The 12,756-nt window shown below is 41.6% G+C and overlaps 1 protein-coding gene across 3 annotated transcripts in view; it reads right to left on the reverse strand.

Annotated features, from left to right (window-relative positions):
• The window catches only part of shtn3 (shootin 3), a 30,285-nt gene extending 19,188 nt beyond the window's left edge, over nucleotides 1-11,097 (reverse strand). For all 3 annotated transcript variants that reach the window (XM_084041214.1, XM_084041213.1, XM_084041212.1), the window contains exons 1-3: nucleotides 10,858-11,097; nucleotides 7,848-7,908; nucleotides 84-178 (exon numbers count right to left, since the gene is read on the reverse strand). In XM_084041214.1, coding sequence (XP_083897340.1) covers nucleotides 84-178; nucleotides 7,848-7,908; nucleotides 10,858-10,944 — 243 coding nt within the window. In that variant the 5' untranslated portion in view covers nucleotides 10,945-11,097. The remainder of the gene's footprint in view (nucleotides 1-83; nucleotides 179-7,847; nucleotides 7,909-10,857) is intronic.
• Nucleotides 11,098-12,756: the final 1,659 nt, after the last annotated feature.

The following is a 12,756-nucleotide window of genomic DNA, read 5'->3' on the forward strand; positions in this document are numbered from 1 at the left end:
TGTGTGTGTGTGTGTGTGTGTGTGTGTGTGTGTGTGTGTGTGTGTGTGTGTGTGTGTGTGTGTGTGTGTCAGCAGTGCGTCACCTTTGTGGCCAAGGCTTCTGCATTCTCACGGCATGACTTCTCAATCTCCAGCTGAGTCTGCAGAACGCTCACCTCCTCAATCACCATCTGGGACACTGGATACACACACACACACACACACACACACACACACACACACACACACACACACACACACACACACACACACACACACACACACACACACACACACACACACACACACACACACACACACACACACACACACACACAAAGGGCAGAGACAAACAAGGCAATAAACGGCATGTCCACACTTTTAATGTCTGATCCTTTTGTACATTGGTGTATTGGGGGTACACTTGTATCTACTTCCCAAAGTTGATGCTCTTTTACCTGTTTCCAATGACAGAGCAGGGTAGATTACAGTGTTTTGAACAAATGAATCCATGACCTTTCTAATCACAATGTCTCTCTACAATTATCACACATGACATGGAAAAGAGAATACGAGTCATTTTTCCACTCGCCAATGTTCTCTTCATGCTTTTCTCCTCTCAGCCTTTTTTTTTTATCTCTCTCCTTCCCTCCCTCTCTTCTTCTCTTTCTTCTTTTTTTTTTATCTCTCTCTCCCTCACTCTCTCCAATGTACAACCAACTCCTTTGCTCTCCCTTAATCTTAAACCTCCGTCTCTTCTGTCCTCTCCTTCATTGTCTCTGCAGGTTCCTGTCCACCTCTCACTCACTTCCTCACTCCATCCATCACTCCGTTTCCCCCTCCTCTCTCCATCCCCAATGAGAGTTTCAGTTTTCAGTGTGGCAACAAGGATGCTACCAGGGGTGTATCGCGGCCGTGTGGCTGAGGAGACCAGTTCATATTTCAGTCAGCAGGAAGCTTCTGTTAACATCCCTGATCCATTAACGGAGCTTCCTCTGGCTAGGAACACATGCTTCCAAAACGGATTAAATCCAGTCTTCTGCCATGGCCTGCCCCGCTGGAAACCCTGAGCCACTGACACTGAGACTCATAATAGTTTTTTCACCAATAATAAAAAAGAAACAAGAAAAACTAAGGCTGCACAAACATGAAATTACATTTATTAATATTATTCATATTTTTTTTTTACAAAAAACAATGAGATCAAAAAAGACTATTAATGCACAATTATTGCTGGTGAGCTTTAACAAAAAAATAACAAGCTCAGTAAGTGTACAACAATCAACAATTTCACGATCACCTTTTTATTGCTATACGCATCACATAGAAAACACCACTTTAACCCCTAATTACACACCGTGTACCCGGCACTTTTGGTGAGCAGAAGATTGGTTGTTAACCCGCCGTGTGGTCGGGCCCTGGTGCTGTAACCGGAGCTGTTGTGACTAACCGACTGACTGCCCTCTCAGCTAGAGGATAGGTTTTCATAGGAGGGTGGCCGCCAAGGGGTTGCAAAAGGACAGAATAATAGCCTAGCTTAGCTAGAGACAGTCCTGTTAGCGGAAGGTCACAGGTTCAATTTGGAGTGGCCAATGATGTGTGGGCGTCAACACATGTACTGTATGTCCTATCACTGTATTTAAACCCTATCTGCCTAGAATGTAGTGAAAATTGCTCACACACAGCAAAGTCCTCGGTGTTAATTTGAAAATGGACCCTTATGGATCAGAGTTAAATTACCACTGAGGATTTTACTGTGTAGGTTAATGATAGATAAGATAGATTTTAATGGCTGACTGAAAAATAGGACATAGTGAGAACACCATCATGACTAAGAGTGTCCAGCAAGCTTGTAGGCCTGCTGACCCTATTCCAACATCACACTCTTCATTTCAGGTAACGGCTGATGTGCTTGTGGGCTAAATGACTAACACACACACACACACACACACACACACACACACACACACACACACACACACACACACACACACACACACACACACACACACACACGCACACACACGCACACACACGCACACACACATGCACACACATGCACACACGCACGCGTATACACACACACGTTTGTTTGCACACACGCATGTCGCACGCACACACAGGGGCATATAAATACTCTCGCAAACATGCCAATGAGAAAGCAAGACCAGCAATTTCTACAAAGCCATTAATGAATTATGCATGAATACACTTCCCTTTGGAGTAGGTACTTTTGGCAAAGACACCAAACTGAGCTGTACTACATCATGAGTATCCAAAAATTCGACTAATTACAAACCGACTAATTAATCATCTATGAGAGGACAGCCATATTCAAAATGGATATACAACATTTCAGAACAGATTCAATTGAACAGCCAATTATAATCATATTTTATGTTTTTCCTCCCTAAACGCCACAATATATGACATGGCATTTGGAAACACGAAACACGATTATGGCTGTGACATTTGTGCCAATAAAGACACAAACATGAGTAAGTAGACATAGGTAGACATAGGGAGTCGAGGGGACACAACAAATTGCTCCCTAAAGAAATGTGGAGCACAGTTCAATTCCCAAACCTCGACTGACAGGTACAGTGCATCTTGTTTTCCATAAAGATGGTGAGCTCATAACTTCTAAAGTGGCATGTTTTTGTTCGTGCAGTAACTTGCAAATGGGAGAATTAGCCTGCTGACTTTTTTTTTAAACAAGGATCATTTTTATGTGTACACAGTACACAAGAGAGGAAAAGAGCGTCAACTTTAAATTATGGAAATGAATACGAAGAGCAGGGGAGTGGAAGGGAAAGGAGAGTTATATGTATTTTTCATCCATGATTGAATGTTTAATATTTATATGGGCTGCATGGTAGCAGTCTCTGCATTCCGCATAGTAAGAGGCTTCCTCTGAATCTTTGTGCTCTCTAGAACACACCATAGTACCATAGGTCGGACACTGCAGGCTGAAAACTCCAGTGCACACCTGAGAAATTATGAAATGCAAATAAAACATGTAGTATACACGTTCCTGTTTAGTCCTAAACCTGAAATCAGCAGCCGTTACCCATAATGTTTTTTTTGTGTTGTGTGACTGAATACTACGACAGCATTCGTGCCTTTCAGCGTTGGGAGCATGCACAAAACACGCACTGACAAAAAGTAATACAGCCCGCACAAAGTCAAATTTTGACCAATCTGGCCCCTGACCTAAAATGAGTTTGACACCCCTGCTCTAAGGGCTCTAACTGCTGTTTCAACCCACATGTCATGACTGATCACTGTCTGGCTAAAGGACGGTCACAAGTCAGGGGAAAAGGTGCAGACATCGGATAGACATACACTACTGTTCTATTCTATTGGCACAGTGTCATTGTTTTTGCTATTGAACAACAGAGCTGATAGAAAGCCTCTTTGGTGGTGTTGCATGTTATAAACAGATGATTTGGGGATTAGCAAACTGTTAGTCATATTCACCCATTTGTTATGGCCAAATATGTTGATGCTGATAAATGTTGCCTTCTCTACCAGTGTCCTTATGGCAGACAAGAAGCCATGATTTTCATGTGCTACTGTTACTACAGAATCTTTTTAATTATTTATTCTTTGAAGGGAGCAGGTAATGTTAAGGGCCATTCACACTGAGCACTATAACTATAACAATCACTATAACTATATATCGTTCACCACTGTATTTTTTTTATAGCTCTGCCATTCATTTGACGATTATTTTTAACTATGTAGTAATAGTGCTCAGTGTGAACAGCCCTTCAGTCCAGTGGTTCTCAACCTGTGGGTCGGGGCCCACTGTTGGGCTGTGAGGATATTGCAAGTGTGCCCCAAAATAAAACACTGAGATTATAATGATAATATGACATTAAAATTAAAAAATGTACGTAGAATTTCATGGTATTTCTTCTTTAAATCCTTAAAAACACAAGTGTTTTCATTCTGATCCTGATAAATCTGAGCTTTAAGTATAGTATGTTCCATTGATCCAAGCTGGAACATGATTGATTGATCATCAAAATAAACTTGGTCTTGGTCTGTATTGGGAATCTTTCCTAAATAGTGAGAGAGAGTTATGTCACTCCCACAGACTTCCTTTGTAAACTAGGAATATCCACATAATATTCAATATCCAACAATGTATGGATTTTTAATAATTAATAATTATAATGGTTTAGTGTGCTCAGAGATAATAACAATAACAAGAAGAATGTAGAAGAAACCCTTGCCATGGGGCGACCAATAGTTTCAAACACTACTGAGTAGTTCCAGCATGTAATGTTCTTAATAGATGTATATGTGTGTTTATGTGTGTTGTGGCAAGATCAAAGAGTGTTGTAACTCTCTCTTTCAATGGGTCTGGTCTACTCTATTAAAAGCCACTTTGGCAGCCTGGCAGGTAGCCAATAGCCTGGTAAACCACCCCCTCCTGGAAATCGCATTGCATTCGATTTCAGCGAGGGTTGCTGAATGAAAATGAAATTGAATTCCGCGACTGGGTGGTTTACCAGGCTAGGTAGCCAACACATTAGTTGGTGGTCCTGTTCTACCCAAATAACCTTGTTTGGTTTGTGGTATTATACCATACAGACAAAATTGGCACGTGGATTTTGGGATAAGTCACAGCAGTCACCAGAAAAGGCAAGTTAGCTTCCCTCTCTGCCAACAAAGGATTCTACTAAAAACTGAAAACAACAGCCAAGGGTAGTAAGACCAGGGATGCATTAGCCACAAAACACTGACCCAGAACTACAGTATGAACAATACTGTAGGTGGTCTAAGTGCTGCCGCAGGCTTTCAGCTGAGTACAGAAGAGCAAATAAGTAGGTCTCATCGCCATCGGTACATTGTACTACAGGCAGTTTTGTAAAGTGCAGAAAGACAGAATGAAGTTGCAATAGTTGCAATAGGTTTAGCTATTTTGCAATATTGAGGTCTATAATTAGGTGTAATATTCAACATCGATATATCAAGATTAGGCAACGATATGTGTTTGTTTAGGTGGAGGGGCAAAGTGAACCAAACAAAAAATATGTGCGACACATTTGCAGAGACATCTCTTTTGAAAATGACTTGCTTTGTAGTTTTGGCGTCATTCGTGGCATAAATGACAGACTTTAAGCTGCACAGATAAGCTAAGAACTGCTTCCATACAGCCGACAGGCTCATGCACTGTAAAGCCACTGCTGTGAGGAGGTAAGTAGGCCAATCTTCCTTGACATTTGCAGCGTCACGCTCCCTGTTTTACTGCTGCTATACTGTATCAAGGCTCAGTCTGTCAACAAGACAGGCAAATGAGTTCGTAGCAAATCATAGTTAAGAAGGCAATGTTTTCAGTACACACACAGTGGATTAATCAGTGCTCCAGGGCCACAATTCAGAAATCTCCATTCTCTAGTCTAGGCTCGCTGGCCAGTAGTTTGACACCCCTGCTTTAGATTAAAATGAGCTTGAAATCAAGTATCTTTTCACGAAGTTAATTCTACCCTCATTGAGCAGAATAATGAAGTGGCCATCAAATATGGAGTAGCAGGTAGAAAGGCCTTTTGAAAGACGCGACAATAGACACAGCGGAAGGCAGCGAGGCGCCCCCCCCCCCCATTTTCTGTCACTGAATAATTCATAGGAGACGATGTTAATAATTCAGTGAAATAACATGATGAGAGCGAATGCTGTCTTCATCGGTGACTGCAGGCCTCTAGGGTGAGGTAATGACTGAATAAAAGGATGAATGAAAGAATAAGTGCATGACGTATTAAATTATCATACCCACTAAGAAAAGAGGAATCATCATATTCACCACTTCATTCTAACTCGAAATCCAAATTACTAAATTATGGAATGTTCCAGCAAATCATGCAAACGGTAAAGGTGCTGTGAGGGGAAATAAATGCCAATGTCATACAGCTGGCTAGTGCAAATTATTAAAGGATTTGTTAACTATAAATTTTAGACATTATGGATTTTATACAAGACTGCCAAGTACTTCCTTAATCAGTTTCAACAAATACTGTAGCTGATAGGGTCAAGATTTTGGATTTATGATGTTCCAACCCAATGAACAGGCTTTGGAAGAACTGTGATGCAAGCACATTGCCACGGCTGTTCCACTCCAGTCTTCGGTCATAAGCTGAAAAGTTGGCATTGCTCAACATAACAAGAAACCAATTTTCCAAGGGAATTTAAGCTGGCAGTGTAAGTCGCTCCGGATAAAAGTTCCAGCTAAAAGTGCCTAAATGTAAATGTATGTAAAGTACATGTCACATGAAGAGAGACGTTCAAAGTGGAGTTTGCCTGGTTCTACAGTCACCAGCTGAACAATAACCATCATGATGGTTCACTCAATTACACACAGACATGCAGCTGAAAGCAGAGAACGCCGCCTTGCCAACTGTAGATCGACGCAAAACTGTCGTGCTCTCGTGTTTCCTGAACCCAAGACCTCCGCTTTGGCGCCATCTCTACTAATGCACTTTTCGACAAATTACATTTTTAAATGTTTTGATTAAAATGGCCAAGAAAGGCATCTGCATGAATATTCTGCAAATAATATTTGTCTCACCTCTGAGAATGGTCATCAGAAAGATCAGCAGCTCCAGTGATACTCTGCCTTCCTTCTAACCCAGATCAATTGTTAATAATGAGGGTTAAGAAGACTACTATTACATCACCTGCCTTTGGCTGGCAAGAAGGGTTATAAGGTGACCAAAACACAAAGTCAAGTCTTTTGGTTGGCTGTCTGACTTGGGAGTAGTCATGGAAACTGAAGCCCCCACCCAAAATCCTCTTAACCTGTCCATTCAGAGTGTGAGGTGTTGGCGGTGTCATCAGGAGAGAGGTGTGGAATAAGGTGCAAAGGGGAGGAGTGAGACAAAGATGTAGGACTATCAAGGTGTCAGTGTGTCACTGGGGATAGATGAACCCAAATCCCTGAAATCTGAAGGCACACTTGAAGTAACTTAATGGCATTGCCATTTTACCCATTAAGGTAAGGTAAGGTGAGGTTTCCGATTCTACAAATGTCTTCTAAATCTTATAACAGTTTTCTGAAAAACTTATGTTGTTACATCAGTGGTTCTCAAACTTTTTCATGTCAAGGACCTCCAAAATTATATGTATTTGGCCGCGGACCCCCATCTCAAAATACTTTGTTCCAGGGACCCCCAGAAGCAAAGATTTGAGTTAAAAATGGTTGCTTTAAAAATATATATATTCAAAGATTTGCACAAATGTTCACAATTTAAAAAAAAAATGCAGATCTACAAGCTCATAGTGCAGCACTCGGTGCTGCACTATGAGCTTGTAGATCTGCTATTTTTGAAAGCCAAAGTATAAAATAATGGTTTAAGTGGTTAAACTGATGCTTTCCCGGTCTTAATGTGTTAACAGATGAAAACATTTCAGCTTTGTAATGGATAACTGAGTTCTATAGGATGAACAGACTATGTATAAAGTATTAAAAAAAGCAAATATTTGGGAAAAATAAAAGTTGTATGGGAACGACTGGCGAAAAATGACTTTTCATTGTGATAAATAACTTAAAGTATATTGATCCGAGCCAGAAAACAATCGATTGATTGGTCATCAAAATAACATGCTCTGAAAATGAATGCTGCCCACCCAGCTGACAATTTACATGTTAAGTGATCAGTTGGGTGGGCTGTGAACGCTTTTGAGATTTTCAAGTGGGCCCTGATCCAGAAAAGGTTGAGAACCACTGTCTTATCTGGTCATGTAACGTGAGGTCATGTAACCTCAGCTAAAAAAGGTTCAGGTTAAACTATCATGTGTATTGTGTACAGTGTTTTCCCGACTATACAATACTGACACAGCGTGTGCATTGTAGAGGAACTCACCTCTCTTGATGTGTTTGAGCTGTCTCTCAGCCTCATCTCTCTCTTCTGTCAGTCTGTCACACTACAAGGGGAGAGAACAAGAACAGGATCGTATTCCACAATAGACTGTAGGCAGGCCACTGAGACCATCAGAATGCAATTACATAGCCATGCTGTGACTGAGTACAGACGGGGAGCAGAGAGGTGCATCTAAAGACATTTAGGGGTGCAATTTAGGAACTCTCTTGATTTATAAGGAATGCAGCATTAGAAGTATTTGCCTGTGAACGCCCAAGTCCAATAAGCCTGATATGTTGTTGGGGAGTTTTCAAGGGCCATGGGCTGACAAAGGCACAGCATGGTTTAGAGATGTTACTGTTTAACCACATGAACCCTAGCATCCCTATTCAGGGCATGCCATTATATGCAAAAACAATCTAAATGGATGAACATTCAGCAAAAATAGGCGAACAAAAGCCTATCTATAAGCTCCAAAAGCATCTTGTTGCGATGCGTTGTGAGCTTGTAGACTGGCTGTTTTCACTATTTGACATACAACAAAGGATATAGACTTTAAGTGGTTAATAAATGTAGTGTGATATTTTGTCATGGACCAAGAATTCAAAGTGCTGTCCGTATCCAATACATCAACTACACAGATAACAGTGGAACAATCATTTTATGACCTCAATCTAATATTTTATGTTTTTATTAGATATGATCTCATTTTTGGGGTTAAATCTCACCATTGATATGTTTTATAATACTAAAGGTTCGGGCCGCTATGCGGCCCTCACATCTATAGCACTCCCTATAGTCCTTGTCCCTTTTATGCCCATATATGAAGATCGCTGATGTCATCAGAATGTGTGGTTCAATAGGTATAAGCTCATTTTCCTATATGGCTCACTAATGACTGTAGTAATGACCATCTCCAAGGTCTGCAGATGTTGCATGACCTTTTCAAGAACACAGAAATCCTATTAGCTCTTCTGATAACATGTCATCTTCATCTGATTCAGCTGTAGGGACTGGACTTTCTACTACAATGTGATCAGTGGTCCACATACAGGTTCTTCTCACTAGGACCCACATTTTGTGTAGACCAGTGGTTCTAAACCTGTGGGTCGGGACCCCCAGGGGGGTCCCCACATGATTGGGGGGGACAGTGAAGTGACAATTTAATGACTTTTAAGACCTTTTTAATACCTAAAAAACATTACTGCATCAAAAGTAATCAACAAACTATACAATAAAAACTGGTCAAACATTGGCCAAATTGTCAAATAGTTTGAGAAAGAGGCAGCAATTGTGAAAATAGCTGATCTACAAGCTCACAACGCCTTGCAACACAAGGCGTTGTGAGCTTGTAGATCGGCTATTTTCACAACGTTTTGAGTCAAACTAAATGTAATGCCTCAACTCCAACAATCCCAAGCGCTTGTCAGGGTGGGGGGTCCCCAGTTCAAATTTGATCATTTTGGGCGGTCCCCAGTTCAAATATGATTATTTTGGGGGGTCGCGGCCTGAAAAGGTTGAGAACCACTGGTGTAGACCAGTAATTCGGTGACAGTGGAGAATGACTGCACCTTATTTAGACAGTTTGAACAGCACTCTGTTCACATGGCTGAAACATGTAGATGATGATGGCCCATTAGTCCAATAAATATTGAAAGGAGTGCAAGTGTGTAGTCTTCATTGTGGGACTTCATGACCATTACATCACTACGGTAAACTAAGACCTTAAATAACACTTTACCACTTTTCAGTCCCAATCTAAGAGGGCATTTGCAATGCGTTCTCCACATTCAGAGGTAATTGGAACTTGTAGAGTGAGTGACCCCTTTGTAGCCTACATCAGATAACAGGATATATAAAGACGTGGAAGTACTGCACAGTCAGTTATCATTATAACATCCCAATTATTCTACAGCAGTATTGGGTAGAAAATGTTTCCTCCTCTTCATTATCTCTGTTCTTCCTGCCCAAAAGCAGAACACAGACCTGGCCTGGGTGAAAGCACATGGCCCACTTTCATCCACCTCTCCATTCTAACACACTGTCAACTTAGATATCCCTGCAGGGTGGAGGGGAGCGTGCAACATTTGAGGTTAGTGAGTTCACTATACTAGACCCATGCGGCCATCAGTAGCCTAGTATCAAAGGTGTGATGTGACTGTGAGTCGGGCTTTGTAAAGAGGCAAATTAGGCTAGCCAGTGCATCAATAGCTCCAATTCAGCCCACGCTGCATATCTTAGGACCGTATTCAGACACTACACTGGATAAGTAGACACCCCACTTCACAGGGTAACAGGATAGGTGGGCACTAGGGACATCTGGGCACCTCGATGTAGAGTTGGCTATTTTGCCCAAAATGTTACAAAATATATATATTCGAAAATATCTTAAGTCATGTAAAGTATACATGACTAGAACGTGCTTTAACATTCGACAATTAAGGTCTAATATTTCTACAATTGCTACAAAACCTATATATCCAGTCATTTTGGGGCATAAACGAGAAGTTGAAGGATTAAATTAAGTCTGATTATGATGTACCGTGCATGTTTCTCTATACTATACTTTACATTACATAGGAACATTTTTCTTTACTCTTTGGACAAAATAGCCATTTTTTCATCGAGATGCCCAGATGTCCCTATAATGCCCACCTATCCTGTATCCCTTCACAGCCCCAAGACACAGGCCAACATTCGGTGCACACTATAGCTACAATTTTCAAGACATGCTAATACATCTGAAAAAAAGAAACATTTACTCTCGGCCGGGCTGCTATTTCTCAGGCAGGATTCTATGCCTGTGTGTAAATGAATGGCGAGAGGAGCGACAATTTTAGGGAGGGGTCAGCTCTCTTCCATTATAAGAGCGAAGCCGGCTGGCAATAAGAAAAGAAAAAAGAAAAGAAATTAGGTCAAAATAAACGTAAAATTTGTACCTGATGGATTACACAGTATAGGCTATTTATACAATATATTGGTGAGAAAAAATGCAAAGATATATTGTCTTTACCTCTATGTGAATCTGTGGTGGTGGGTCTCTCTTATCTCCGCAACCCTCCATCTGCGCTGATGATGATGATGGTGAACAGGGTAGCATTTCAACCCCCCGCGGACCACAAAAAGAAAAAGAAAAAGAAAAATATCTCTTCTTGGTAACGTGCTAAAACAATGAACGGTATTATTTACAGACCAGCAGGTTTACCGATGATCCTGTTTGTATGGTAAACTCAGCACATGTTTAGATGCGATTCCATTTTTACACATGGATGATGTATGGGATGGAGACAGTCAGACTGCTGCTAGCACCGCTGCTGGGACCGGCGAAGAGGAGGATCCTCCTTCCACAGCTTTCGCTGACAGCATCATCTGGCCCCCCTGTACCAGCCCCCCTGTAGCCACCCTCCTCCTCCTCCTCCCGATTCTACGTTTTATTGCGCATGCATATTTCGCCCTAGCCATGGTTCACATGACGCTTGTATACACAAGCGTCATGGTGCCAGTTGCCCCTGGGTTTTCGCGGATTTCTTTTTGTTTAGATTGCCAACTCTCACATGTACATAAACGTTCAGATTTCAAATATAAAGTGCTTACCACAGAGCCACGGATGTTACCTCGCGATGCGGACCACATTAAGTACCCGTATCTCCCGTATTGTTCAATAAAAAGCATTTTAAGCCCATCGCCGGCCATTTTCTTTTTTCAGGTTTTTTTTTTTTTTAATGTATCAGAGTGCAATACACCTCCCAACCATTAGGTGTCGCATGGTTGAAAGTATCGGAGAAAATTTGGAGAAAATGGCCGGCGATCGGATTAAAATGCTTTTTATTGAACAATACGGGAGATACGGGTACTTAATGTGGTCCGCATCGCGAGGTAACATCCGTGGCTCTGTGGTAAGCACTTTATATTTGAAATCTGAACGTTTATGTACATGTGAGAGTTGGCAATCTAAACAAAAAGAAATCCGCGAAAACCCAGGGGCAACTGGCACCATGACTGTCATGGAATGACAGTCATGTTTCAGGGCTAATTTCGCCCTAGAGCAGCTGGGCTGAGGAAGCTCTGGCCCGGAGCGTTACCGAGTTCTCTCTAACGCTCTATTAGGAGCGCGTGCTATCTCCATGGACTGAAAATTCTACTGCTGTGCGAGGTCTCCAACTTTAATTAGTACAAATATGAAAACTCTTTCACTACTCATCGAAACAAAGGCTGTTTTGTGTTGTTGAAGGACTATTATCCACGGTGGGAAACGTCTCAGGAGGACCCCACCTTCTCTGTATATTATGATATACACTCGCTCTTTTTGGGCAGAAAATTAAATATGTCCTCCAGACGGAAATTATTTGAATTACTCACCTGCGCCCTCTACAGATCTGGTCAATATACATTACCATTGACCAGATCTGTAGAGGGCGCAGGTGAGTAAATGAAATAATTTCCGTCTGGAGGACATATTTTATTGTCTGCCCCCAAAAGGTATATGATACAGAGAAGGTGATTTGATGACCGGGTCATAGGTCAGCAGTAGGAGACTCTGTAGTCTCTTCGAATCTCCTTCCGGAGACCCCGCCGGTCATCAAATTATTGGCTCAGGAATGCGACAAAAACAAAAAAATCTCCATGAATTCAAGGCTTCATGATGTGTGTAATTGATCGAAAATAAGTATTTTTTTTGGGTGAACTACTCCTTTAAATCAATTAAAAACTCTCTGGATGAGGATGAAATACTTCTACCTGCGACAGGGTCCCTGCACCGGTGAAGAGGCTATGGCTGTCCAGACAAGATTTGGATGATCTCCACCAGCTATACTTCACTGGCCAATAGAGAGCTATCAGCATCATGGACATGACGTTACTGATGTCTGCAGGATTCAACACTGGCTATGGGTTGACTTCTCACGTGTTGTAC

The sequence above is a fragment of the Gymnoscopelus microlampas genome (assembly GCF_963454915.1).
Source record: "Gymnoscopelus microlampas genome assembly, chromosome: 18".
Taxonomy (NCBI): Eukaryota; Metazoa; Chordata; class Actinopteri; order Myctophiformes; family Myctophidae; genus Gymnoscopelus; species Gymnoscopelus microlampas.